This window comes from Halichoerus grypus, chromosome 14, assembly GCF_964656455.1.
Source record: "Halichoerus grypus chromosome 14, mHalGry1.hap1.1, whole genome shotgun sequence".
NCBI classification, from domain to species: Eukaryota; Metazoa; Chordata; class Mammalia; order Carnivora; family Phocidae; genus Halichoerus; species Halichoerus grypus.
Window position 1 is genome coordinate 74,223,435 of NC_135725.1, and position 27,752 is coordinate 74,251,186.

Here is a 27,752-nt window from a genome sequence, read left to right on the forward strand (position 1 = left end):
CGAGGGCCACAGCTCTCCCTGCAACGTCAGGCAGGCTACTTAACTTCTGAACGTTTCTCATTTGTAAAGTGCACGTCCCGCTACCTCTGCCCATTAGGTAGCTTTGAGGGTTCTATCTGCATGTAAAGGACTAACACATGGCAAGCATGAAAGAAGTTTCTTCTCATGATGTAATTCGGGTGCTCCTTGTCTGAGATCCTGTTTACACTATATAGTCCTAGAGGACATGTCCCTACAGCACAGCTTAGCACCCCAGTTTTCCAAACTAAGCTCCTCCGATCTCCTGCTTCCCATGGGGAGTCGTGGAGGCTTCAGGGCCCGACTGTGGGGCTCTAGAACCTGTTTCAACCCTAGAAGTTTCTTGCTTTTGCTGTTTTGCACATTGGGGTTCCAGTAGGATCTCCCATAACAATAGGGCCCTGCTGCTAAAACAAATTTTTGAATGTGCCTGGTTCTGAAGCTAGTTGGGCCCTCAGTGAATCTTGTGGGGGGGGGAGACACAGGTGTGACAAATAAACCACCTGAGAGGCGTGGAGACGGGCTCAAAGCCCTGCATTCACCGCTTTATAGTCAGAATGCATTTGGATGCCGCAGGGAGAGAGGCGAAGGCCTGATCTCAGGAAGGAAGGAGCTTTCTAGTTCGCTGGAGCCACTTTCCTCGACTTCCCTCGTCGGACTCAAAGTTCCAGAGGTGAGCCCTCCAGGCGGTCAAGGGCAGGCAGGAGATGGGACAGTGAGGGGAGGAGGCATTCTTGGGGTACAGAACCCTTAACTGCAGGGTCCAAAGGCTCTGGGCCAACCACCAGGAAGCTGTGCATCCCTACAGCCTGGGCCCCCTTGTAATCACAGTGGTAACTGTCCCCAATGTGGGCTGCTCCTGCCGGGTCCACTCGAGCAAGCCGCAAGGCCTCATGGAAAATCCGGGGGTCAGGCTTGGGCCAGCCGGCAGCCTCCGAGGTCAGCACAAAGTCAAAGTGTTCCCGCAGGCCCAGCCCCCTCAGGATGTCCTCCAGCCGCCGGTCAAAGTTGGAGACCACCGCCAGCCTCACACCTCGGTCTCGGCACCGTCTCAGGGTGGCCTCGGCCCCCTCCAACAGCTGCCAGGTGCTCGGCTTACAGAAGTCCTCGAACAGCCGCTCCGCGATGGGGGCCACGGCCCGCGCATCTCGAACACCCGCGAGCTGGAAGGTGTGCAAGACCACATCCAGCCACCACCGGCGGGAGGTGAGGCCTTGGCTCAGGCCGTAGTTGGGGAAGCTGTGGCTCTGAGTCCTGTAGGCCTGCCTGAAGGCGTGTCCCAGAGCGGCAGCCTCCACCTCCAGCCCGTGCGCCCGGGCCTTGGTGGCGTATTCCTCTCCCACAGGATGGCGGAGCCTGAGCAGCGTGTCCTTCACGTCCCACGTCAGCAGTTGTATCTGCAGCCGATGCGCCATGGGCCTGTCGGAGGGGGGCAAGTGCACCCCAAGTCCGCCAGAGGTTAAAGAGAAACTGAGCCGGACAAGACCCACCCCACCCCACCCCACCCCACCACCTAAAGGTCTTCTCTCTCCGGGCCTTGTGGGCCAGAGCTGTGGGCACGTCCTCACAGCAGAAGATCCTGGAATGAGACGGCAGTGAGGTAGAAGTTCAGACCTTGGGGTCAGAGCCAGACTGGGTTCAAATTCTGGCACTTCCCACTTACTGTGTGACCCTAGGAGTGTCACCCTCTGAATCTCTGTCTCCTGACTGAAGAGGAGCACGATGTGCCAACCTCACGAGACTGTTGCATGAAATGAGATCATCCGTTCATTCCACAAATTTCTGGGCACCTACTATGTGCTAGATGCTAGGGAACAGGATAGATTTCCAGCCCTCCTGGCATTTACAGGCTTTAAAGAATACGAGACACAGATATTAGACAAAGAACTATACAAACACTGAAGTATAACAAAGTCAGCATGTGCCATAAGGATATAAACCCAGGGATCCCATCTGTGTTGAACTTCCTAAGTAAAAGTCAAGTTTCCGGGGAGATCTGAACAATGACTATGCAGGAAATGGAGGTGCTTAAGTGTTCCTGGCACTGGAAACACCAAGTGCAAAGGCCCCGAGGTAGGTCAACGGCAAGTCTGCTGCTTTGGGTAGACAGGGCCCACTGTGGCAGGGCCTTGTAGGTCAAGGTAAGGAAACAATTATGATTGCTATTACTATTGTTAACAATACCAAAGACACAGGGTCCTTGCAGACCATGTGACAGACCCCTTGTTTATCAGGGAAGACTGAGCCAGAGAGGGGCAGATACTAGCCTAAGGTGCACAGCCAGAACCAGAACCCAAACTTCCAGACTCTGGCCAGTGCTCCCTTCTACTGCATCATGCTTAGACAAATTTGGATTTTAAGACAATCTGATTTGGGTGAATCGGCACAGCACAGGGCCAAAGGCAGACAGAGCCAGGTCCTGTCTCTAAGCCTCCGATGCGTCTTTACTGGCGGTAACAAGGTCTGCCTAGGTGGGGAGCCAGTAAAAGGATTACTGACTCCATGCCCAAGAAGCAAGTCCTCAGCCTGCTGTCGGGAGGCTGGGTGCAGCTTCTTGCCCCACACAGTCGATTCCAGACAATCCCAGGCGGTCTAGGGGACACCTGAGGGTCCAGAGTTTCAGAGTACAGCCAAGTTGCTGCTGAGGAAGGGCAGTGGCTGGCGAAGCCGGGGGCAAGCCGTAGGGGAAGTCTGACAAGGAAATGAATTTAAGTCAATCTGGAAATTAGGGAGAGCCATCCAAGAACCCTCCCACTTTACTGGTGGGTACATGGAGGCCCAGTGAGGGGCGGGAACTCGCGCAAAGCCACGCCGGGAGTCACGGGCCCGGCTAAGACTAGAACAAAGAGCTCTGGCTCCCGACCCACAGCGTCTTCCATTTCTGGAAGCCGGGGCTGAGGCCTCTGGGCTGCAAGCCTGAATTTCTCGGCCTTCCTCCTCACCTCCAGGGCTCGATGGGGACAAAGTCCAGGTAGCCCGCTGTTAGAGCGAAATCTCCACGGCTGCCATTTGCAGCGTGACCTTGGGCGTGACGTGGCTGCGGCCGGCCTCCTGGGGGCCCCTTCCCAGCTCCCGCGCGCTCCGACCGCTCGGGGCGGACCCCCGGTCCCCAGCCTCCCGGGATCCGGACACAGCGGACCCGGACGGAAGCCAGTCGTTAGGAAGCCGGCGCAGCCAGCCGCCTCCGGAGAGCTGCGCAGGCGCTCTGCGGCCCCCACGGAACCGGGGACCCGCCCCTCCTGGCCCCGCCCCTGGCCCTCCGCCCGCCCCTCTCCTCCTCCCGCGGTTCCCCCCGCCTCTCCCCTGCCACAGTCCTCTCCGCTCCCTCCAGTCGCACCCTCACCTGCCTCCCCGCCCCCGGCGCCCTCGGTCACCCGGCTGCCCCTTCCTTTCCGTCTCCCTCTCATTGCCCGTCCCGCCCCCTCCGCCCCGCTCCCCGCATCTCTGGGTCACCTTGCACACTCTCCTCCCTTTCTGCCTGCCCGCCCTCGCCGACTTCTCCCCCTTTCTGCGCCTTCTCTCTCCTCCACTTCTCGCAGACCCCTCCGCCTTCCTCGGATCCAGACACTCCGGGGAGGTCCCCAGGCTGACTTGGGAAGAGGGGGATCTGGGTCCCGGCCTGGCTTGCTGAGTGCTGTGTGGACTTGGGCCAGGCGCTGCCCCTCTCTGGTTTGAGTCTCCAGTCGGTACTAGGAAGGAATTGCTTTCATTTGGAAACTTGTCTAACCCAAGACATTCTGCTGAGAGTAGAGTCCTCTGCAGTAACCTAGCTAGGGTTTTTTTTTCTTTTGATGTAAAAATAATCATCTTCAAAAATGTTTTAAAATACAAAGTGTACAAAGTAAAAAGCGAAAGCCAATCTCACTCACTTCTCATTGAGCATCGGTCTGCTCTGTGCCTGACCGTGCGAAAAAAGACAGGATTCCTGCCTTCACGGAACCCGGGTGGGCAGACACAGACCAAGTAAATACACAAGCTTTCAGGTAGTGATGAGTGTTATAAAGGCAATAAAATCAGAATGGCGCCATGAGCAGTGCCAGGGCCTCTCTGGATGAAGTTAGGGGAGGGGCAAAGATCTGAACAGCCAGGTGAAGATTAAGGGACTGGTCCTGAAGGTGAGCCACCAGCAAAAGCAAAGCTGCTGGGGCCCCAGCTTGCTTATTGAGCAAGGGCAGTGGTCCCTGGAGGTGGGGAGACCAGGAGGACCTCCGGCCCCCCCCACATTCCCCAGGGGTTGTGGCAGTGGGGCTTTGGGTCATTATGCTATTTTCCTAGGAGCACACAAACATGCATCTATTTTCTTCCTTCTTCCCCTCCCCTCTCCCTTCTTTTTAAACAAATCTTCCTCCTATATTCTAAGACTGGCCTGTTCATTTCATTCAGAACCAGCTCCTCCTCATTGGACCCAGGCCTGGGAGAAAATACAAAGTGCGGAGTCACAGACCTAGGCCAGCAAGGGAGAGCTTGATTCCAAAATTCATTACAAGCAGGATTCCTACAAGTGGGAGTGGAAAGGGTGAGTGGGAGGTCAGAGGTCCAGCTGTGATTCACAGAAGCCCAGAAGGTTTGAGATGGTTCAGGTTCCAGGGTCACCTAAAACCCAGCTCCTTAGGTTCTGGTCCCAGCTCTGCCACCTGGCTCTCTGTGAACCCTTCATTGAATTCTTTTCCTCTCTGGGCCTCAGTCTCCAATCTGCAAAATGGGGGGGATTGAACAGAATAACTTCCAGCTGAAGTCCAGGCCAGCTTCTAAGTTAATTTCCAAGGTAATTAACTTTGTCGGCGGGACCTGAGTTCCTCCATGTACAAATAGAGCATGCTTACATCAAGATTAAGTGAGAGCACGTGAAAAAGCTCTTTGAGAAGTAGATGATTTTTTTTTTTTAAAGATTTTATTTATTTACTTGAGAAAGATAGCAGACAGAGGGAGAGGGAGCAGACCCCTGCTGAGCAGGGAGCCAGCCTCGGGGCTGGATCCCAGGACCCCGGGATCAGGACCTGAGCCCAAGGCAGACGCTTAACTGGCTGAGCCACCCAGGTACCCCAGATGATTCTTTAAAAAAAATTTTAGGGGAACCTGGCTGGCTCAGTCAGTAGAGCATGGGACTCTTGATCTCGGGGTCGCGACTTTGAGCCCCACATTGAGCATAGGGATTACTTAAAAAATAGTAATAATAAAAAAATGTTTTGAGTATAGCTGACACACAGTTACATTAGTTTCAGGTGTACGACATAGTCATTCAACCTCTGCAGACACTCTGCTCACAAGCGTAGCTACCGTCGGTCACCGCCCGACAGTACATACAGCATTGACGTATTCTCCGCGCTGTCACTTTCATCCCTGTGACTTACTCCACACCTGGAAGCCCGCATCTCCCACTCCCCTGCACCTGTGTTGCCCATCCGTCCACCCCCTGGAAGATGATTCTTTTCACATAGTTGAGTCTCCTGAGAGGTTAAGGGCTTTGTTTGGTCCCATAACTATTTCAACCCCAGGCACCTGTTGCACACGGCGGGCAAGTCCATTATAACCTCTGTGAGTGTGCCCTCTGGAGGTGTGGCCCTGATTTGACTGTTTGCCCTTTAGGTTCTGTCTCTTTCTCTGAATAACTTTTCAGCAGAGATTAAAAAAAAAAAAAAAAAGCCTTGAGTGTCACAGGAAAGCCAATGACAGGTCCCCACTATTCGGAAAACAAACTTCTTTTTGATTTGCCAGTTCAAAAATGGGTACACTTGGGGCCAGGTATGGGGCAGGTCAGGATTCCTCCTTTCCTTGTTGGGAAATTGGTAGTAAAGTGGCTGGTTAAAATGCCTGTTTGTTGGGACCCTCAACCGTATGCCCACTGAGGTGGTAGTGAAAAATCGGTGGAACTTAACAGCTATTTGTTGTGGCTTCGGGAAGGTCCTACAAGAAACAGACGAGCTACCGTCTAAGCAGGCACATCGGAGGGAAATAAAGTCAAGCCTCACTGAGAGGCCCTGCATGCCCACCAGTTGTCTGCAATGCTTGGAAGTCTGAGACCATGCCTTGCCAATCGTGGAAGCTGCGTTCTCTCTGCGCCAGGATAAAATCACCACTAGTGAGAGGAGAGCATGCCGCAGGAGACGGGCCGTGGAGCTGGAGCCCCCAGCACCGCCCAAAGCCTCCCAGCTCGCCGGCCTGGCCATTCTCTGTACACAGATAGCTGCGCTGGAGCAGATGCTGAGCGGGCACCTCCCGTGACAAAGCGACTCCAGAGGGCGCCACTTCACACAGGCCACGATGCCTGAGGCAATGCAGCCCTTGGCCTGCCCCACTGTAATAGCATCATGTTCGATCCCGAATTTGGCTACTGTTTACTGGGAGATGGTGTGGCACAGTGGCCCAGGGTAGAGGCCTTGGAGTTGAACTATGTGGGTTCCAATCCTGTCTCTGATGGTTCAGGGACAGGGTTCTAGACCCAGTTCTGCCACAAACTAGTAAAATGGCCTTAGGTGAGTCGTAAGCTCTCTAGATACTCCCTCATTGCAAACCCAAGCTAAATTTAGGACTCCTGCTCGACCCTCCCTTCTAAGCTTTCCCATCCTAGTCAATGTCCCACCAGCCACCAAGAGCTCAAGCCACGTTCATCCTTCCCAGCTAATCTACCTCCTCCAACCCCACTGTCACCACTCCAGTCCAGGTTACACATTTTCCCATCTGCACTTTGCCAGTGCTCTCAAATGTTTTCATAAAATGCAAAATCAGAGCAAATCGTTTGCTGCTTAAAATCCTTCAAATGGCTTTCCTTTCTCTTGCAATAAAGTCTGGGAAGACTCCCCATCTTCCATAAACATGGCTTTTGAGCCCTGCACGGTTTGGGCCTGGTCTCTCTCCCTTTCCAGTTCAGGCCATCTCTTCCTTCGTCCTCCACTCTGCTCCAGCCACACCTGCTTTGTGTTCTAGCTCATTCTAGAGGCAGAGTTCCCTCTGCCAGGAATGCTCTTTGCTTGGCTGCTCATCCCTCTGGTCTAGGCTTAAACGTCAGCCTCTCACGGAAGCGTTTTCTGATCCTTCAAACCCAGTCAGGTCCTGGTGGCCTCCCTCATAGCACCTGTCACAACGTCCCTGGAGACACATCTGCCTCCTGGTTCTCCTCAGTCCACTTAACGTTTACTTCTGGAGGTTCTGGACACACATAATTTTTGCCTCCCGTGGGGTTTATACCTAAAGAGCAGTGTCTGTCTCCTGTCTCTCTAGGCCTACAAGAACCGGGCCTCCTATTAGCTTGGCAATGATGAGTCTGGGATGCCCCTGAAGAACCTTCCCTTCCACACTAACCAGAAATGAGCTCAGGGACTGGGGCCAAGGGGCCGGGAGACAAGAAGCCAATATGGCCAAAGTTCTGGTCTGGTCAGAACCCTGAGGCCCATCAGTGGCTCATCTTTAATTAGTGCTTCAGGCCTCTAGCGGGGGGCGTGGTGGTGGTGGTGGGGAATTCCAGGCTCAGACTCCTTGGAAGGTGAAGCTATATGCCTCTTCAAGCCCTGATTTTGGCTGGCTACCTCCCCAAATGCTAAGGACAGAGTGAGATCAGGTCCTCAGGTCAGCTGCAGCTCTGCGGAAGACAACTGGGAGTCGGAGGGGACTGGCCTGACTACAGGAGCCACTGGGAGTTTATAATTCTACATTTTTTTTAAGATTTTATTATTTATTTGACAGAGAGAGACACAGCGAGAGAGGGAACACAAGCAGGGGGAGTGGGAGAGGGAGAAGCAGGCTTCCCGCAGAGCAGGGAGCCCGACGCGGGGCTCGATCCCAGGACTCTGGGATCATGACCTGAGCCAAAGGCAGATGCCTAATGACTGAGCCACCCAGGCGCCCCTATAATTCTACATTTTAAAATGGATTGTACTGCTTTAAGGTCTGAGTTGAGCTTGCTTTGGCCCTAGATTTGGGATTTGTCACTTTGCAGATGGAAAGGTGGACTTGCAAAGGCCCTTAGCTGGGCCTTACCTTTTACTAGGGGAGACATGACGTGAGTCTTGGAAGAAAGCACTCAACCAGGGGCTCAAGCTAGAAACCCATGAAGGCATCCTTGTTTCCTCCCGTTCCCTGGACTTACAGTTTAGGCAAAACCTGCTCATTCTGCCTCTGGGAACGTATCCTGAACATATACCTACTTCCTCCTCTCCACCGCCACCACCCGGGTCCAGGCCAATGTCAGTCCTCCGCGGGGTCTCCAAGCGCCTCCCAACCAGCCTCTTTTTTGCTCACCCTTTCCTTTTCACGCAGCAGCAGACTGGGGGAAGGGGAACACACGTAACTTCTAGTTAAGATCCTTCAGATCGCCTTCTACCCAATGCAAAGGAAGACCGAGCCTCCTACAAGGTGTACAGCCTACCTTTCCAACCTCCAGTCCCGTCCCCCTCCTCCCAGCTGGGAGGCTCCTCCCGCCGCAGGACCTTTGCACACTTTGTGTCATTCTTGTGGCTTCTGATGCTCGCTCTCTGGAAAGAGCCTTTCTTGTCCCTCAACCTCAGGGAGGGCTTCTGGACCACCCTCTCAGGAGACGCCCTTGGTCAATTATGCTGTCTCAGACCCTTTCTTTCCTTCAAAGCACTAATTATGATTTGTAATTGCTTTGTTTTCTTATTGTCGTCTGTCTCCCCATTCTCCTTGCATAGATTGCACAGAGACAAGCGGAGATCTGTCCTGCTATATCCCCAGTACCCAGCATCATCTCTGGGCACTGAGCAGATGTTCTCAAAAATTCTCTCTTCAACAGAAAAGCCTTTTTGGTGGTCGCATCTCCAGCAGTCAGAAACTCTATTTGCTTCTGAATTTCGATCCTCCGGCAGTGTTTCTGCTTATTAACAAGTAACTCTTCTCTGGGTATATGGCTGAGAGCAGAACAGGAGATCTCAGGCAGCCTGGCAACATGGGCCTGTGTGGGAATCACCTTCCAGTGGAATCGAGGCAAATCTCAACTCTAAACCTGAAGATGTCATTCTAGGCCTCTGTCCCGGCGCCCAGCTCTGCTGCCAGAGGCCTCAGGCTTTCCAGAGCTTCTCAGGATACAAGGTGCAACTTGCCCTCCTCTACCCGTAACGCTCCAAGCCCCCCTCCAAGGCCCCACCAAGCCTGCGCCCTTACCTCCTGGTGGCTTTCAAGCTGAGGCCACGCCAGAAGAAGGAGCTGACCCAGCGGGGGCATGGGGAAGCCTGGGGGAGCCTGGGAGGCTCGAGTGGTAAGAGGGGGGCAGGCTGGCAGAAAGCACCCAGGGCTGCTGGGCGCCTGCCAGCACGTGAGTAGGAAGAGGGCATGAGGGCACAGTTCTAAAGCAGCATTTACTTTGGTTTTCACTTCTCCAAGGCCCCGGGACCTTTTAAAAGTTCTAGCTATTGGTCTTGTACATGGTCGCCATCACTCCTCCTTCAGCCACTGCAACAGCTGAGGCGTGTAGTAGGTGATGATGATGTCGGCACCTGTGGGGGGACAGAAGCAGGAAGCGGGGAGGGGCCAGGCATCAGCTGGGGGCTAACCTTCGGGGAGACCGGGGCCAAGGAGGGGGCAGGCGGCTACCATGAAGAGGCACAGCCCGTGGGCGTCAGAACATATGACAGAGCCCAGCTCCGGTCAGTTAGAGCTCTGTGTGCTGTGTGACCCTGGGCAAGTCATTTTCTCTTGCTGGGCCTCAGTTTGCCGTTGTATGAAACGCACAGAGGGAGAAATGAGTACGTCATTCCCATGCTGTGTGCACACCAACACCACCAGCTCCCATTTGTGGAGTGGTGAGCACATGCCAATGACATGCATCCCCTCCCGCAATGCTCCAGGCGACACGCCTCGGGTATTTTATCCCCGGTCTGCAGACAAGGTCGCTGAGGTGCACAGAGGCGGCTTGGCTGAGGTCTCAACACCAAAAAGTAACAGACGGCTCTGCTTTCTTCACTGTCGCACGTTGGGTTCTGCAGCTCCACGGCCCCTCCTCACCCTGTCTCTCTCTAGATCACTGGTATTCCCAGGCCTAAGACTCCAGGCTGTCTCATGACTTTATTTTGTCCTCTGGGCAAAGTGCCCATCAGCCCCGTGGCACAGGTCAGGAAACCCCAGTGCCCCTGTTTACCTGCGCGGCGGAAGGCGGTCATGGCCTCCAGGACGGCAGCCTTGAGATCAAACGCCCCGGCCCGGGCTCCATGCCACAGCATGGCGAACTCTCCAGAAACGTGGTACACGGCAAGTGGGAGCTCAGGGTGCTGTGGAAAAGCAGTGGCGGGTGGACAGGTGGAAGTGTGGAACCTCTGGGAGTCTCCCTTCCTGCCTGCCCAACCTGAGAGCATCTTGAGCCCCATGCCGTGTCCCTACTGTTGGCAGCCGGGCCTGTTCTTTTTTTTTCCTTAAAGATTTATTTATTTTAGAGCGGGGAGGGGCAGAGGTACAGGGAGAGAGAGAACCCCAAGCAGACTCCCCACTGAGTGCAGAGCCCAATGCTCAACCCCACGACCCGAGCCAAAACCAAGAGTCAGATGCTCAACCAACTGAGCCCCCCAGGCACCCCAGGCCACCCCATTCTTGAACTGTGAAAGCACAGCAGCTCGAAGGCTCCGGCCAGCCCTGGGGCAGATGCCCATGGTGATTCCTGGGCAGGGGCGCGGTGGCAGGATTCCTGCTCAGGGCCAGGTCGCTCTGAACTCAGGGGGTCTGCAGTCTCTGAGTCTGAGATCCCAGAGTCTGCGGACAAACCCGCTCATCTCCCTGGGCCCCTGCTTGTCTCCGCTCTGCCTGCTCACCTTGTCCTTCACCTCCCGCACGATGTCCAGGTAGGGCATGCCCGGCTTCACCATGAGCACGTCGGCTCCTTCCCGTACGTCCCGGGCCTAAGGGACGAAATACTCCGTGGGGAGTGCCCAGGAGGCAAGATGGGAGGGGGACCGGCCGGTGGGCTCAAGCTCTGGTCACTCACCACTGCTCGGAGGGCCAGGCCTCGGGCTCCCGGCGGCAGCTGGTAGCAGCGGCGGTCTCCAAAGGCTGGGCTGGACTGAGCCGCATCCCTGGGAAGCAGAGGCATCAGCGCGGGGTGGGGGGTGTCCAGCTTTAGGCGAACAGGTCAGGGAAAGCTTGAAAGCAGACCCCTGCTAATCCCCACTCACCGGAAAGGTCCGTAGAAACAGGATGCAAATTTGGCACTATAGCTCATCACTGATACCTACGGGAGACAAACAGGAGTCAAGGTCCAGGCAGCCCTTTTCAGATGTCCCAGGGTGAAGTGACAGGGAGAGGAAGGATGTAGGCTGGGAAGTGGAATGCCTGCGGTCTAGTCCCATTAAAGCTCTGGGCCTTGATTTCCCCATGTGAAGTACGGAGGTTGAGATGGATCTCAAAGGCCTCGTCCAGGGCTGTTTTCACTTCCGGGATTCTTAGCAGATACGGGGACAGGGCTGGTCCAGGCTTTCTCCGTACCTTCCCCACACCCCTCGCCACACTCCCCGCCCCTACCCTGTTGCCAAGTCCATGGGCCATCAGAGCCTCCTTGATGGCTTCCACGCGTCCGTCCATCATGTCCGATGGGGCTACCACCTGACATCCTGAGGGGCAGAGGGTGGTCTTCAGAACTTTGGGATCCTCCTACCCACTCTGCCACCTCCCTGACCCGGAGCTGCCGGTGGCTCACTCACCTGCCTTGGCATAGGCCAGTGCCACTTCCGCCAGCCGCTGGCGGCTCTCCTCAGCCTGGAATGCCCCATTCTTGCTCAGGAGACCTGCAGGACAGACAGCTGGGTTTGGGGGAGCATCTCGGTCCCTGGCCCAGCCCACCCGGAGGAGGACTAGGCGGAGGGAGTGCAGGTGGCAGCAGGGCGGGTGAAGGGAGGGAGCTCACCACAGTGACCATGAGAGGTGTAGGGGCACAAGCAGACGTCGCAGGCCACCAGGAGGCTGGGGAAGGTCTTGCGCAACAGGCGGATGGCCTCGACAGCTGGGGAGTCCTCGGAGTCGGCTGCAGAACCCCGCTCATCCTAGTGGCAGGGGAAGGGCAAAGAGGTACGTCCGCAGGATGGCCAGACCTCACAGAGCCCAGCTCCCTGCACGAGGACGCAGTAAGGACTGTCCCCATTTTGCACAGGGCACTTGACCTGCCCAGTCAGGGTGGCATGGCCCTATTTAGCTTCCTGTCCCTAGGCGGGTGCTGTCACCAAGCCGGGAGCCATGTCCCCTTGCCCACGCCCCAGGGCCAGCACAAGGCCGTACTGAGGACACAGTCCATGTGGGAGCTCAGCTCACCCTCACCCGACCCTCCCTTGTCTTCCCCTCGAACTCTGCTTCTGATTCTCCACCTTGGGGACTCTGCTGGGGACTCCAAAGACCAGGACACAGCGCAGACCCTCTTCCACCAGGGGCTTCAGCATCTCTTCCAGCCGGTTCACACCATACCTGCGTGGAGGGGGGACAGAGGGGCTGAGATGAGGCAAGTGGCAGGCAAGGGTCCCCCCTCACCCCTCCGTGCTGCACACGGCACCAGGAGGGCTCAAGCCCCACAGTCCAGGGAGGGGTGGGAATGCGCCCACCAAACAAATGGGAAAACCAAGGCCCCCAGAAGCAGAGCTATGGAACTTAGCTGTGGAAGGTTCTTACTGAACCCCCATTTGCAGCTCAGCTCTCCTTTGCAATAGACTCTGCTATGATGTCTCTGGTGGACGAATGGGCAGCTCATTCCTTTATGGGGCTGCCTCTTCTGTTCTCGAACAACTTTGGCCCCGAGAAAACCCTTTTCTTTACTGAGCTGAAGTGAGCTTCTCCAGATCTTCTACCTCCTGGGTCTGCTTCCTGGCACCTCCGGCTGGGAAATCTCTCCCGCCACCCTCCCCTGGCCCTCCCCACCGCGTCTCCTACCTGGCGACTCCTGGGAGGCTGTCGATGGGCTGTACGTCATCGGGAACGTCCCTGCAAGAGCGGGGGGTGGGGGGTGGGCTATGGACTGGTAGCTGTGGGAAGGGCCGGTGGTGAGGGAGTGACCGGGAGGGATGGCTGGGGAGATGGGAAGGAGTAGGAAAGTGGGGATGGAGGGAGGAGGTTGGGGTCCAGTGTCTGGTTCCCTGCCTGGCCAAGCCCAGGGCCTGAAATAATAATAGGAACAGCAAGAGTGACAGTGACAACAGAAGCAATGGAACTAAAAGAACACTAAATCATACGAAGGCGTCAAGTGGCTACAAACTTGGGATTCTGAAGTCAGAAGGCCCTTGCCTGCGATCCCAGCCACTTACTGGCTGGGTGACCTGGGCCAAGTTGCACCATCTCTTTGAGCCTCAGGGCCCTTCATCTGTATTTGGGTGGATTCGTTCATTCATTCAACGAATGGTGAACGAATGGCCTTACTATGTGCCAGGTACTATTTACTCTCTGGAGATACAAAGTGAACAAACCAGACACAAATCCTTGCCCTCGTGGAGAGGACACTCTAGGGAACAATATCCATTCTTCCCTCATATGGAAACTGTCAGGACTGAAGGAGATAATCCATGTACGCTGCTTAGCACAGTACCCGGCACACAGTCAGCGGTCAATAAATGTCAGCCGTTGCTATTATGAGTAATCACGGCTGCCACCGCCTCCACATACACAGCTCTGTACGATCTACACAACGAACGCCTTCTCCGCTTCTGCCTTACCGCAAGGATGGCGGGCCAGGGTTATTATCCTTACTTTCCGGATGGGAAGACTCAGTTCTTTCCTAGTTTGTTTGATTCCTAAGATGGTTGTCCTGAACCCACTCTCTCTCCCTCTCTCTTTCACACACACACACACACACACACACACACACACACACACACACACACACCGGCAGATCCGAAGGCCTGGACCATTCCTGGGGACTCACGTGACAAAGATGGGATAGATGAGGTTGGAGGCGCTGAGGGGAGAGGCGGCTGCCTGCCAGGTGCGAAGCAGCGGGTGGAAGTAGCCACTGTGCAGAACCGACTGGGGCTGCATGGTGGGCAGCGTGGACTCCCGGGGCATCGGCTGTGCGCTCAGCTCTGGGGAGGGGGGGCACAACAGGATGCATGTGAGACACGGTCCCTGTCCCCAGGGGATGGTCCCATACCCCCACGCTCTTCCCGATTCTTGCCTCCCCAGTTCTCTGGCCAGTGCTCCCCGTAGCACAGCTCGCCAATCCCTGCTGGTCTGTGACAAGGGTAAGTGGAGGAAGGGAAGTGGGCCCTCTGGAAACTTCCCTAGCGATCAGAACCGAATAATCTAAAATTTCAGCTTGTATTTTCTATGGTGTCTCTCTTTTTCTAAAATGACATTTCTTGGGGCGCCTGGGTGGCTCAGTCGGTTGAGGGTCTGCCTTTGGCTCAGGTCATGATACCAGGGTCCTGGGATCGAGCCCCACATCGGGCTCCCTGCTCAGTGGGAAGCCTGCTTCGCCCTCTCCCTCTGTCTGCCACTCCCCCTGCTTGTGCGCTCTCTCTCTCTCTGTCAAGTAAATAATCTTTTAAAAAAAATAAATAAAATAACATTTCTCCAGCAATTCAATACAATTTTATTTTATTTTTTTTGTATTTTATTTAAAAAAAATCAATCTGTGATGGATTGGAAATTAGTATGAGAAGCATTGACCTAGCCAACATTTAAACTTTGTTTATTCCATGAAAAATGTGCAGGTGCTTGGCAGAAATTTTAGATAAGCAAGCAAGAGAAAAATCGCCTGTAATTCTACCTCTAGAGAAAAGCACTATTAACACCCTGGTACAGAGACTTCTCCTCAGGCACAACGCACACTAAGAGGATTAACTAGCAGGTGCCTGACAAGACAGACAGACAGAACCCCTGCAGCGGGGCCATTGAAGCTGTCTTTTCCAGCCTGAGCGCCTCCTGCTGTTCCCCAAGCACCAGCCACATTTGGCCGCTTTCTGGTTCTGCTCACCCTGCTCCCTTAACCTAACAGGTCCGTGCTCTCTGCACCACCTCCTCAGCCCCAACTCCTACCCGGTGCCCACATTCCCTCTCCCGCTGAAGCTTCTCTTGCCCAGATCATAATCTCTCTTACATAACAGCTCTCTGTGGATCTATTTTAGCTCATTCCAGGAGACAGAGCTTCTGCAGGGCATGGTCCATGGTGAGCTCATTTCTGCACCGTCCCCCCCAGCACTCTGCCACAGGGTAAATATTTAACTACATGAAGTACAAGACAATAAGCGCTAAAAGACAGAAGGAAGCTGGGGCGTGCACACGTTTCTTGAGCACCTACTGCGTGCCAGGCCATGCCGGGCACGCGCACACGTGATTTCTCATCGAGGAGGCAATAAATTGTTTGGGCAGGTAGGGCTGATGGAGTGCGTCTCAGACAGGAGCTGCCCTAAGTGAACCATGAGCTCCAAGGCGAGTTTGGAGGTTGGAAGAAGCTGTTGGAAGAAGACGGAGGCTTCAACTTGGTTTTTCGAGATGAGTGGGTTCGGCTTGGCAGAGGGAAAGGGGAGAATGTTCCCTCAGGAAGGGAAGAAAGGGGCAAAGGTGCGGAAGGAGGAATGGCCGTGGGCTGTTGGGAGGACTGAGGATGCAACGGAAGATGTGTGTACCAGGGAGGGGACAAGAGAAGGCCAGACTGAGGACGGGGAAGATGAGGAGGGGGTGGGGGCTTCAGGAGCCTAATTCTTGCAGGTGGGGCAGAGCTGACTGAGCAAAGGAGCGCAGACACTCCAGGGGGGAGTGGGGAGGGGAGGAGAGGGAAGGGCCATCGTAAGGCAGCCAAGAGGCAGTCTCTTGGGGCGGATGCTCTGAGCTTGTGTGACCCAGAGGGCAATGGAGACAGGGACGAGGCAGGAAGAGGGTGGTTGGGAGCTGAGCTTTTGGAGGTGCCCGGGTAAATACCCAGTAGCCAAGGAGGGGGGTAAAAGGAGCCACCCATGTCTCCTCGTATGAATGGGACCTCAAGGCAAGGACTTATTCAAGGTTACACTTAGTGAGGTAAGAGACTAAAACAGGCCTATAAGCCCGAGTGTCATCTCCCAGGTGGTGAGTGGGGAGTGGGGGTCCCCTAGTACACTGATCATGCCTTTTCTCTCCAGTCTCTCAGGTCCCTTTAGCTCCCTCCCAACCAGCTCAGGGGCCCATTTTTATCCAATACTCCTCCTTGGCAGGGTTGGGGTTATCAGGAGCCACAGAGGGACCCACCCTACCACCACACCCCCTCCAGCAAGCCACATCATCTGACACAGAGGCAAGTCAGGCCTCCCCAAAGATGTCCCAACCCCCAGATGAGCAATCAGTCAGATGGCAGATAGAAGGTCCCGAGTGCCCATTTTGTGCAAGATTGGCTGTCAGGTCTGCTACAGGTTAGCTCAGCTCAGAGAGGTTAAGTCCTTTGCCCAAGACCACACAGTTGGTTAGTAAATGAGCCAGAATTTGAATCTGTTCTAGACAATGAGTACAGGGTTTTATCTACCATACCCCATAGTCCTGATGAACACTTGATTCCTCAAGCATCTCTCTGGCTGTACCATCTGCCTGGTGAGTCAGAGAGATGGAGGATACACAAGAGAAAAATATACTGAGTGTATGTTATGTGCTGGGCACTGGACTAGGTATCTCATTTCACTGCAGAGACTATTCCAACTTTCACTAATAAGGAAACTAGGAGGTTCTGAGAGGTTAAGTGACTCGCTCCATGTCATTCTGGAGAGTCAAGTTGTTTTTTGAACACGCCTCTGATTCACTTCCCAGAGAACAACCTTTGTAGCAGGACTCTGGCTTCTGGAATCCAAAGCTGCATTCTACTGGCCTCAACTCCCCATCTGTTTTAGAAGGCTGGGCAAGCACATGCCTTCTGCTTATCAGAAGCAGCAGAGCAGGGCTGCTCAGGAGCTTTGCAGCCCCAATTGTACCATGAGGAGGTGGGGGGGGTTGGTGGGAGGGGCAAAGGAGGGGCAAGGGAGAAGGGTGAGAGTGTGAGGAGGAGGCCTGACTAGGGCACTTCTACTTACATCTGTTTAATTTTAGGGTTAGGGAGAGATTTGCTTTGAGAAACGGGTGTCAGTGCTGAGAAAAATTTTAAAACATTGAAAATCACCCATCCTGTTCCTCTCTTACATTCTGAAGTGGAAAATGAGGTGCAGAGAGGCGACAGGACTTGTTTGACATTGAGCAGTGAGTGAGGTGCAGAGCTGGCCCTGACCATGAGTCTCCTGCCTTCTAGTCCAGTGCCCAGTCACCTCAACCACGCATGGGCATTCTGTTACAACAGGAACTTAATAAGTATCTGGGGAACAGAAAAACAGCCCCTGAGCCAGAGCTGCCTGTTTGCAGAGCCAAATCCATGCCAAGGTTTTGCTTTGCAAAACGTCCCTCAAGACTGGGAGATTTCTACATACTTGGGAGGGCACTTCTTCCAAATCAAGGGAGCCTCCAAGCCACAGCTTAAGTCCTGTGACACCTCACTGAAGACAGTAGCGAGTCACCTTGGGACCCAGCACCTATGCTCACCCACATGAGAACAGGTTAGCTTAGCTGGAAGGCAGGACAGGGCAGTGCAGAAAGAACCTTGTTTCAGGGTCACACAGTCCCACATCTGCTCTGTGTTCTGTGTGTGACTTTGGGCAAGGCTGCTGGCCTTTCAGAGTCTTTATTTCATAATCTATAAAATGGGAATGATACTATCAAACTTGCAAAGCTGCAGAAATGAGATTAGAGCAGCCCAGGGAACGTGTACCTACTTTTATCATCATTAGGAGCAGAAGTGAGCTGGAAGTAGCCCCCCCTACTCCCCAGAGTCCACACAGCTGTGTGTTCTGCTCCATACCCGGGAGGGAGAACTTTCTATCTTGGAAGAACTTTTCTATGTTGGAAGCCGCAGGGTCTTCCAAGATATCTCAGGTGGGGTCTCTGCCTTCCAGCAGCTTCTGTGGTGCGAAGTGATCACCAGAGACTGCAGCAGAGGGGTGGACTAGATGCTATCTATGGGAGGGGCCTGTGTCTCTAGGAGTCAAGCACGGCTGCATGGAAGAGGCAGTTCTGCAGACTGATTATGAAGGTATCTCCTTCCTTAGAAGGCAACTTCCCCAATCTGGGAGTAACGAAGTTGGGCCCTAAGAGCTGACACCGTGGGGAGGAGGGTTAGAAGGAGCTGCAGGCCTGAACCCCCCCCCCCGCCCCCACCATGCTGTGCTCTGCTGAGGATTTCAGAGGCTGTTGTCTTGGCACAGACGGCTGGGAGCTGCCAGCTGGGGAGAAGGCAGTCAGGAGGGCCAGCTAAGGTGGAAGGTGGCCAGGCCTGAGAAATCCAAAGCCCCAGAAGGGCCCAGGATAGCAGACTTCAGGCAGTTCTGAAAAGGGACCAACTAACTGCCTGTTTATTCAACCAGCATTTCCTGAATATCTACCCTGGGCTTGCCCCAGTGCTAGATACAGGGATTAAAGAGAAGCATGAGACTCAGGCCTTGCTTAACCTAGGTAGGGCTTTGAAGAGCCCAACCTCTTCTGGGTTTAGCCATCTGGAGCTGCAGGGAGAATGTGCCAGTTCCACAGACTCCTAGAATATCTTGGCTAAGAGGATCCTTCAAGCTTGTTGATTACATAATTGAAACGATGATGAAACTGGGCTCAGATAAAGAGAGACACAGGCCCAAGATCAGGCAAGGGGTCAGCAGCAGATCTGGGGCTAGAATCCAGGTCTTCAGCAGCCCAGACCTCAGTGCCCACCTCGATACTTTAAGTACAGATTTCAAAGCTGCGCTTACCAGCAGCAGTGGCCTTCTGAAGAATTCTGGATGAAGGGGGTGGGGGAGAAAGGAGATACAACGTTGACTCTGGACTTGGCTGCACTTGGCAGCCTGACGGTTAAGCACATGGGTTTTGGAGTCTGCAGACATGGGTTCAAATCCTAATCCCGTCACTTTCCAGCTGTGTGATCTCAGTTTCTGCACCTGGTAAATGGTGACTTGAACCGACCTCAAAGGGCTGTTGTAGACTTAATGGGCCAGTGGATGTGACTTATGTCTAAGTCTAGCACAAAGCAACTGTTACTGCCTCCACTTCCCTCCCCCGTCCTTCGAGGCACTTTGGGTTCTGTACCGATGGAGAATGCCCTAGGCGTCTCCAAGGGAGTGGACCCCAGAGAGGAGAGGCAGAGCCCGGAGCCAAGCCCCCAAGGGTACAGCCACGCGGGGACCCCAATCCCGGCTGCAGCAGGGCAATCTAAGAGTCCAAACAAGGGCTCCACAAGGACTCTGTCCCCGGCTGCACCGCCAGCGCTTCAGGCGCACGGCACATCGGGGCCTGGGGACAAGGGACTCTTCGTGTCACAGCCCCACCTCCAAGCCCGCCATCTCCCTGAGTCCGGCCCCACTCACCTGCTTCCTCAAAAGCTCCCAGCTGCCGCTCCCGCCACCGCCGTAGCGCGTTCTAGTCTCCCGGGGCCCACGTGGGGGCGGGGCGGCTCACCCGGAAGCAGCTCCCCCCTTGCAGCCCGCCCCGACCGGCGTGCAGGCCACGCCCCCTGCGGGCTCTCTGCCCGCGGGCTGGTCAGCTCCGGCCGCGGCTCCGCCGATGCACCTCGAGGCCTGGCCAATCGGGTGTGCGGAAGGGCTGCCGGGTCCGCGCCCCGCCCCCCTAGGGGGCCGCAGCTTTGGTGGCTGAAGGCCCACCCGAGCCCACGTCGGGGCGCAGGGGCGGTGCGGGCGGGGTGCAGCCCGCAGTTACAGCCCCGAGGCTCTCTTTACCGTCCTCCTCTTCCCAGCCTAGCGCATACTTGGCTCTGGTTAATTGTTGAAAGAATAATTGGTGTCAAGGACATTAGAACAACCCCTTAACGCCTAACACAATAGCTAAGTCCATTTTTGCAGACTGAATATTTTAAAAGCTGTTGAGTTCAGCACCAGGCTGCCTTCCAGGTTTTCAGAGAAAATTAATTCCAGAGTAATTACTCAGGGCTTGCTCTGTGTCATGGATTGAGAGATGTGATGTGAAAGACATGCGCACTCCGGAAAAGCTCTAAGTCTGAAAGGGGCATCAAACCGACCTAGGATGGGTACAGTGCGAGATTTGACTGGAAGGACTGTGCGGGGTTTGGGCAGAGTATGTGCAGGGGCCAGAGGGAACTGGTGAGGCTTATGGGGCTTGGGTGAGCTAGTAGAATTGGGTGGGTGAAGTAGGGATGGAGATCAGTACCCTGGCAAAGGAATGCCTTTATAAAGATGCATCAGGGCATTATAGAAAAGCTGACTTTGACTTGCTGAAGAGGCCAGTGGGCTGGTTGTATTACACTTCTCTCAGATTTTATTTCTCAAAATCGGTGCTCCAAACCTGTTTTATACCTCTTTATATTCCAAGTTAAAGAGGCAGAGAGGTTTAATGCATGCTAGGGAAATAAGACCTGCGTAATTTCCAGCTACTAGAGTTCTGATCTGTGGTCAAATAAGGGAGATGGTGGAAATGAAGTCCTATTTTTTGTGCATTTAAGAGTCAGGGACAGTACCATGCGTTTTGCATTCACTTATCTAATTTTGATGACAACTATGTTACTATCCTCATTTTACAGACTGGGAAGACAATCTCCAGGGAGATTAAATAATTTGCCCCATTGTCACACTGGACTTTCTCTGCAGCGCCTGCTAGTCAGGTTCCTTCAGCTCATAGTTGAGAGTCCCTGCTCATTTCTTTCATGACACCTGTTCCATCTCTGAGTTTATTGGTAACTAAGCATAATTAGGAGCTACCTCAAAGAGCCCAAAAAGAGTGAAAAATTTAAGAATGCTGCTGTTTGGGGGGCACCTGGGTGGATCAGCCGGTTAAGCATCTGCCTTCAGCCCAGGTCATGATCCTGAGTTCCTGGGATCGAGCCCCACATTGGGCTCCCTGTTTAGTGGGGAGTCTGCTTCTCCCTCTGCCTCTGCTCCTCCCCCCACTCATGCTCACACTCCCTCTCTCAGAATAAATAAAATCTTAAAAAAAAAAAAGAATGCTGCTGTTTGGTGTAATCTGTTTTTCACATGTCTCTCTTATTCTTGGCAGAAAGACCTGTTTCCATTCTCTACCCTACCCCAAGTTTTTGAAAATAATTTTACCTTAATCTTTCAATCTTATCCACAAAAAGTATTGTGAATGCAACAATATGAATAAATCTTAAACATTATGTTGAGCAAAAGGAGTCAGACACAAGAGTACATATCGTATGATTTCATTTATATTAAATACAAACCAGGCAAAATTCACTTGTGCTGTTGGAAGTCAGGATAGCGATTGCCATTGGGGAAGATTGGAAGTGCCCGGAAGGGAGACCATAGGGGCTTATTAAGGTGCTGGTCATGTTGTTTATTGATCTGAGTGTGAGTTACATGGATGTTTGTGCAAATTCATCAAGCTCTACATTTATCTGCACCATTTAGTAAGTATGTTATACTTTAATAAAAAGTAAAAAACAAAACAACCCACAAAACCCAAAAAACCTACTGAACTATTTTGAGTGCTTCCCAGGTAGGTATATGGCATTGTGCTAAATGCTGTGAAGTGCATAAAAATAGGGATGAGTGGTTGCCAGGGGCTGAAGGGAGGGAGGCATGGGTAGTAAGTGCTTGACAGGTACAGGGTTTTATTTTGGGGTGATGCAAACGTTTTGGAACTAGATAGAAGTAGTGGTTGTACAACATTGTGAATGTGCTACATGCCCTGAATTGATCATGTAAAAATGGTTAATTTTATGTTCCGTGAATATCATCCCAATTAAAAGATAAAATTGGGGGGCGCTTGGGTGGCTCAGTCAGTTGGGCAGCTGACTCTTGGTTTCGGCTCAGGTCATGATCTCAGGGCTGGCGTTGGGCTCCACACTCAACAGGGAGTCTGCTGGAGATTCGCTCTCTTCCTCTCCCTCTGCCCCTCCCCCTGCTCGCTTGCTTGCACTCTCAAAAAAAAAATTTTTTTTTTATTTTTTTGAAATAGATTGAAACAGATTTTGAAACAGATTACACCAAACAGCGGCATTCTTAAATTTTTCACTCTTTTGGGGCTCTTTTTTTTTTTTTTTTAAGATTTTATTTATTTATTAGAAAGAGAGAACATGAGAGGGGGGAGGGTCAGAAGGAGAAGCAGACTCTCTGCTGAGCTGGGAGCCCGATGCAGGACTAGATCCTGGGCCTCCAGGATTATGACCTGAGCTGAAGGCAGTCGCCCAACCAACTGAGCCACCCAGGCGCCCTCAAATAAATAAAATCTTCAAAAAAAGAAAACCCTGATTAAAAAAAAACAAAACATAAAATTGGTTCACTGAATGCAATGCGGTATTCTGGAATGGCTCCTGGAACAAAAAAGGGTGTTGGCAGAAAAACTGGTGAAATACAAATAGTTCGGTATTTGGTAGTTCTTCTCAGTTTTGATGAATGTACTGTGGTTACGTAAGATGTCAAAATGAGGGAAAGCTGGGTGATTACATGGGAACTCTCTGCACTCTGCAACTTTTCTGAAAACTAAAATTGTTCCAAAGTAAAAAGTTCAATTAAAGAAAAAAATAAGAAATAGAAACAAGGCCATGGGCCACCAGAACAGGATCCTAGCTTTCATAAGTTAGTGGTAAGATCTTGAGCAAGTCACTTTTCTCTGATGAGCCTTAATCTCTCATCAGCAAAAATAGAATTAGGCTGCAAAAGTAATTTTTATTTACTTATTTATTCGTTTATTTTTTTTTTAAAGATTTTATTTATTTATTTGAGAGAGAGAGACAGAGTGAGAGATGGAACACAAGCAGGGGGAGTGGGAGAGGGAGAAGCAGGCTTCCCGTGGAGCAGGGAGCCCGATGCGGGGCTCGATCCCAGGACCCCGGGATCATGACCTGAGCCAAAGGCAGACGCCCAACGACTGAGCCACCCAGGCGCCCCCAAAAGTAAATTTAAAAAAAGATTTTATTTATTTGAGAGTGCGTGTGCACAAGCGGAGGAGGGGCAGAGGGAGAGGGAGAAGCCGACTCCCCACAGAGTGGGGAACCTCACGCAGGGCTGGATCTGAGGATACTGAGATCATGACGTGAGCCAAAGTCGGACGCTTAACCAACTGAGCCACCCAGGTGCCTCACTAATTTTTTTTTAAGTAATCTCTACACCCAATGTGGGGCTCAAACTTATAACTCCGAGATCAAGAGTTGCACGCTTTGCCAACTGGGTCAGCCAGATGCCCCTGCAAACGTAATTTTGCGTGGGTAAAAATGGTAACCTTCCCACCCTCCAAATCCAGATCAGAATCTCTAGGCATGAAGGGCTGTGGCTTACAAAAGATGAGATTTTTGCCTTAACGTAGTAAGCAACCTTCAAACTTCAGATACCACTACAGGAATGATAAAAGTGTACTTGGAAAAAATTGGTTGATAACCTCAGATTTTTCCCAGTTTTTTTTTTTCTTTTTTAAAGTAGTCTCTACACCCAACGTTGGGCTCAAACTTACCACCTCGAGGTCAAGACTCACAGGTTCTACCAACTGAACCGGCCAGGCATCTCTTAAATTCTGTAGTTTTAAGTCATACTTCCCGCTCTCAGGAAACATGGTTTTCTTAGGTAGTCAAAGTTTGGGAAGACCTAAAGCCATGTGGAGGGAGAGTTCTTTTGGGGATTCAGTGACTGGAGACTTAACAATGAAGTAGAAACAGACTGGAATAGATAAGGCAAGCCCTCCTCAAGCAGGTTTTGCATACCAGGTTTAAGTATGGATTTGATGGGAAGCAGTGAGGGACTAGAACGTAGCAACGTTCCAGGAAGATTTACTTGGCAAGCTACACAGGGGAAGCTGGGGCAAGCAGAGACGTGGCAGGAAACCACAGGACTCCAGATGGGACTTGAAAGCTTTGCTGAGTGGTGCTCATGGGAGTTAAGAATGGATGTTTCTGTTGTGGAGAAGGAAAAAGCCACCAGATCTAATGACTATTGGGGTTGCAACTTTATGTTCTTTATAAATTCATGACGTGAAAAAGTTATGTAGATTAGAGGTAATAGAGCATTGTGGTGGACATCATGAAGGTAAAGGTAGTTCTCCTTGATAGGATTTCAGAGTTCATGCTTGAAAGCATTTAGAATAGTATCAGACACATAGTAGGAACTCAATAAATGTTGAGTCATTGAGCAACTAGTAACACATAGGGTGCCCTGCAGAGCCACGGAAAGCTCTTGCTGTGGTTGAAGAGCAGCATCTGCTGGTCATGCACGGCAGCGCAGGATCCCATAGTTACAAAGATCGGGGCCAGTCCACATTCCAAAAACTATATACAGGGATGATCAGTGGGTCCTCCCCAAAAGCCTACAATAAACAAGCAGGATGAAACAGGAGCCATCACTTTTAACAAGAACGTTCTTTATTTGTACAAAGCATAATTTTCCTCAACATTCTTCACTCATTTCTCAACAAACTTTTGACTGTATTCATTTAACAAATTAACAGTGTCAAACTACATACATTTGACTATCTGTCAACCTCCAAGCGCTCAACTTAGAGACAAACAAAAAAGTGCTTGGAGCACCAAATATCAGGAGGAAAAAAAAAAACCAACTGAGAAGAAAGGTCAACAGAGTTACTTTAGAAGCAATTAAAGGGGATGGTTTTTTGCAGTGGGGATTAGATTCCTGAGCACCATCAGATTTCTGCACTTTGGGACATTAAGCAGGTTATCAAAGTTCCTGGGTTGGCAGATGTGAGAAAAGGAGGGAGAGAAAGTGGGAATCGGGAACAGAGGAGAGGCAGAAGAGAGACAGGAAAGGAGAAGCACAGAGGGAGAAAGTTGTGCCTAGAAGAAATAAAGTTTGGAACTTGTCATGAATTGGAAGAATGAAAAACGAAAAGTCAAAGTCTGGGAAATGGACTACAAGAAGAGAAAGCCTGGAATTTTATACCTTCCAGGAGGTGACCATAAATCCTAAAGCCATACAGTGGTAGGCAGCGAGGTGCATCTAAGACTAAACTATCTTTTTTTTTTTTTTGGTAAGAGTTATTGGCACACTTGCTTGACTAATTCCATTCTACAATGCTGATTTAAAAGCATATGTGCCCAGAGCGCAGCCTCGCCAGCAGGTCAAATGCCTACCAAGCAAGACAGAGGAGCTCCAAGCCAAGTGGGTCTGGAGAAATCAAAATTCAATTAATGTTACTGTCAAGTGAAGAGACAACAGATTTCATTCTTCTCCTGTAACCTTTTATAGTTTCCTAACGCTAAACACATTCTGACCACTTTAACAAGCTAGTATTGCCAAATCCTGTACAATCAAGCCAGGCTGACCATGCTCAAAGCCCCAATTTTTCCTGAGCTTTGACTACCCCTGTGATCTGGAACACAGCAGGCAGCATGGAAGTCATTATTACTTTTTTGGGGGATGGGTGGGAAGGGAACTGGGGATCAACAACCGCCTACCATATATGTAAGTAAACAAAAGAGATCAAATTGACTAATCAAATTAGCCACTCAGAATCCCTCTTGCCAAAAGTCATTACCTTCAGACTGATCTGGCAAAATGGGATTCTGCTGCGCTGATGCTCTGACGGAAGCGCTGGTTTTGATAATTTTAGTCAGTTTTATTTTGATCTTCTCAGGCTCTTCTGGCTAAGACTACTCGCCCCAGCAGGGAAAAGCTTCTCACAAACGTACCACGTTTCAGGGTGGTACCTTCCAAGGTGCCAGTCTTCCCATCCCATTAGTTGTCCACTTCCTCCTCTTCATTCTGTTCTTCTTCTTCCAGTCTTTCCTCATCTTCATCGTTGTCCTCATCCCTACTCTTGTCTTGCTCTTCGGCATCTGTTTTTTTGTCTTTGTCCTTCTTCTTTTGCTCTGAAGCTTCCTTCTTGCCTTTCTGCTCTCTCCTATATGCTGTAAGGAGGAAGGTGGGGGTCAGGAGGCAGGGCTGAACCAAACAGACCACAGCAGCTAACTCCACTGTACAACTAGAAAAGCTGGGGCAGAGAAGGAAAAATAACCTGCTCAGCATTACAAATCGGATCTGAGGTGGTGCCAACTGGACTGATTCTGAGTCACATCCAATACTTACTTCCTGTCCTTACCAGGGACCCAAGCTGAGAAGACTCAGGGCCAGGTGAACATCTTCTACTTGGCTGAACAAAGGAAAGGGTCATTACCTTCCAGAGCTTCTTTCAACGGGGTAACGAACCGCTGGAACTCCATCTCTTCCATGGCTGAGAGCACGTCACTGGCATTCAGTGTCTTGCGTTTCCCTTTCATTGCGAAGTTGTTGGCACTGAAAGAAAAAGATTAAAGGCCGTCAGGGGGCTGTCAGACCCCCTCCTGCCGCGTAAGGGATGGAAAAGGGGCACCAGAGGTGGTATGGAAAAGCCTAGGTCTTAGATGCATGGATTTTTGTGACATGTTAAGTCCCTCCCTTCCCTGTACAAAGGGTAATTTTGCTGTTTTATTTTGTTTCAGACCTTACAAGAACTGGATAAGGGTGAATCTTCCCCGCACTGAGATAAGGCACAATTGTTGGGGTTTGTGGACTCCAGGCCAGGGGGTCTCTGCGGCTCCCTTACGCCCCAGCCCCAGCTAAGCTCTGGCTAGCTCAGCCCGCCTCACCAAGAAGTGGCGTACAGCACGAAGACGCTAGCAGCGCGGGAGATGGCGCTGCGGGCCTCCTTGGAGATGTTGACACCGTCCGGGAGCTGTAAAAAGAGCGTGGGTGAATAAAGCTGCCGGCCCAAGACCTGCTTCCCCCGCTGCCCGCCCTTCCGCCCCTGGCCCATCCGCCAGCCAGAGCTGCTCACCGCTTCCTTGATGATCCTAGTGATGACGGCATTGGGCAGGTTTAAGTCCTCGGGCCTCTCCGCCATTGCCGCCGGCGCCGCGGCCCGCGCCTACGTCTCAAGCCTCTTCTTCAGGCCGCCAAGGCGTCCGGACTTCCCGCGTCGCCACAGTCTGACCCAAAAAGGCTTCCGTCACGCCCCACGTTGCCCACACTGTGTCCCACAGTGCCCCGCGCGCCATAGCCTCCCTCTTCACCCAGCCCCGCCTCCGCCTCGAGTCGCCCAAGCATCCGAACTTTCCACGTCGCTACGGTTTTGGCCCTTCCGGGCTTCCGTCCGACCCCACCGGGATCCAGCGTCCCTTCCCAGGTTCGTTTCCCTGCTTCTTGCCGCCACCATGTCTGGAGACTTCCCATCAGCTCAAGTCTGGCTCACTGGAGCTTCCGTCCCTTCCCCACAGTGCTCTGCGCCGCTGCCTGGCAACGGCGCTGCCTGGCGGCTAGCGCGGGAGACGGAGGCGTGGACTGAGCGGACGGGGCGGGGCTCCTTCCGACGTGGGGCGGTGCCCCGCCTCCTCTCCCAGGCGGCCCGAGGGGTCACGTTTGCCGAGTGGTTTCGGCTTTCTGGCAGTTTGGCGTGCCCTTTGGTAGCGCGGGCCTCCGAGGCCGAACTCTTCCACGTCCCTCTTCTGGAACGAAGCGGGTATCTTTTTTCAATTCTGCGGGACCTGATGTTCATCTTTAATCTTTTCACCCCTCCCAAATTTGTAATAATCGCATTAAGGATAATTGCCCCCTAGAATTGTTGAACGCAAACTCCTTTGCCAGTACAGCGCTAACGCTGGCGACATAGAAATGGGCACAAGTAGACCTCGGGCCTCAATTCGGGCTGGTCAGGTAACGAAAGGGCAGCAAGCAGCCGGTTGTAAGGATAACGCGACATTGCATTCCATTAAAAAACGAACCCTGTTAAAATTGTATTTGTATTTTTCAGTTCATTGACTTACGCATCATACATATTTCGCAGTCAAAAGCTTTAGCATGGTTTTGCAGTGGCTCTTAAGTTGT

General features: G+C 52.4%; 3 protein-coding genes across 5 annotated transcripts; all 3 read right to left on the bottom strand.

The window, feature by feature from the left end:
* Positions 1-535: 535 nt before the first annotated feature.
* Positions 536-3,247, bottom strand: HDHD3 (haloacid dehalogenase like hydrolase domain containing 3). 3 transcript variants are annotated; one of them, XM_036121975.2, is made up of 2 exons: positions 2,961-3,247; positions 536-1,437 (listed from the first exon to the last, which is right to left on the bottom strand). In XM_036121975.2, the coding sequence occupies exon 2, from the start codon at positions 1,431-1,433 to the stop codon at positions 678-680; it is 756 nt and encodes a 251-aa protein (XP_035977868.2). In that variant the 5' UTR covers positions 1,434-1,437; positions 2,961-3,247; the 3' UTR covers positions 536-677. The 3 variants fall into 3 exon arrangements, with proteins under 3 accessions (XP_035977868.2, XP_035977867.2, XP_077917764.1); XM_036121974.2 differs by having other exon boundaries at positions 536-1,597; XM_078061638.1 differs by having other exon boundaries at positions 536-2,146.
* Positions 3,248-9,307: 6,060 nt separating this feature from the next.
* Positions 9,308-19,464, bottom strand: ALAD (aminolevulinate dehydratase). Its single transcript, XM_036121954.2, has 12 exons — positions 19,323-19,464; positions 13,853-14,009; positions 12,868-12,918; positions 12,312-12,408; positions 11,858-11,993; positions 11,655-11,738; positions 11,476-11,564; positions 11,130-11,185; positions 10,943-11,030; positions 10,770-10,856; positions 10,106-10,235; positions 9,308-9,464 (listed from the first exon to the last, which is right to left on the bottom strand). The coding sequence occupies exons 2-12, from the start codon at positions 13,990-13,992 to the stop codon at positions 9,403-9,405; spliced, it is 1,020 nt and encodes a 339-aa protein (XP_035977847.1). The 5' UTR covers positions 13,993-14,009; positions 19,323-19,464; the 3' UTR covers positions 9,308-9,402.
* Positions 19,465-24,276: 4,812 nt separating this feature from the next.
* POLE3 (DNA polymerase epsilon 3, accessory subunit) lies at positions 24,277-26,929 on the bottom strand. Its single transcript, XM_036121951.2, has 4 exons — positions 26,707-26,929; positions 26,519-26,604; positions 26,068-26,186; positions 24,277-25,801 (listed from the first exon to the last, which is right to left on the bottom strand). Exons 1-4 carry the CDS (start codon positions 26,770-26,772, stop codon positions 25,629-25,631), a joined length of 444 nt encoding a protein of 147 aa, XP_035977844.1. The 5' UTR covers positions 26,773-26,929; the 3' UTR covers positions 24,277-25,628.
* Positions 26,930-27,752: the final 823 nt, after the last annotated feature.

Excerpts from the sequence above, each read along its gene's own strand:
- POLE3 (XM_036121951.2), bottom strand. The coding sequence starts at position 26,772 with ATGGCGGAGAGGCCCGAGGACTTAAACCTGCCCAATGCCGTCATCACT. Across the intron at positions 26,187-26,518 it reads GTGCTGTACGCCACTTCTTG|TGCCAACAACTTCGCAATGA; the intron begins GTGAGGCGGGCT and ends TTTTTCTTTCAG. Across the intron at positions 25,802-26,067 it reads GTTGAAAGAAGCTCTGGAAG|CATATAGGAGAGAGCAGAAA; the intron begins GTAATGACCCTT and ends TCCTCCTTACAG.
- HDHD3 (XM_036121975.2), bottom strand. The coding sequence starts at position 1,433 with ATGGCGCATCGGCTGCAGATACAACTGCTGACGTGGGACGTGAAGGAC.
- ALAD (XM_036121954.2), bottom strand. The coding sequence starts at position 13,992 with ATGCCCCGGGAGTCCACGCTGCCCACCATGCAGCCCCAGTCGGTTCTG. Across the intron at positions 12,919-13,852 it reads ATCTATCCCATCTTTGTCAC|GGACGTTCCCGATGACGTAC; the intron begins GTGAGTCCCCAG and ends CCGCTCTTGCAG. Across the intron at positions 9,465-10,105 it reads GACCGCCTTCCGCCGCGCAG|GTGCCGACATCATCATCACC; the intron begins GTAAACAGGGGC and ends GTCCCCCCACAG.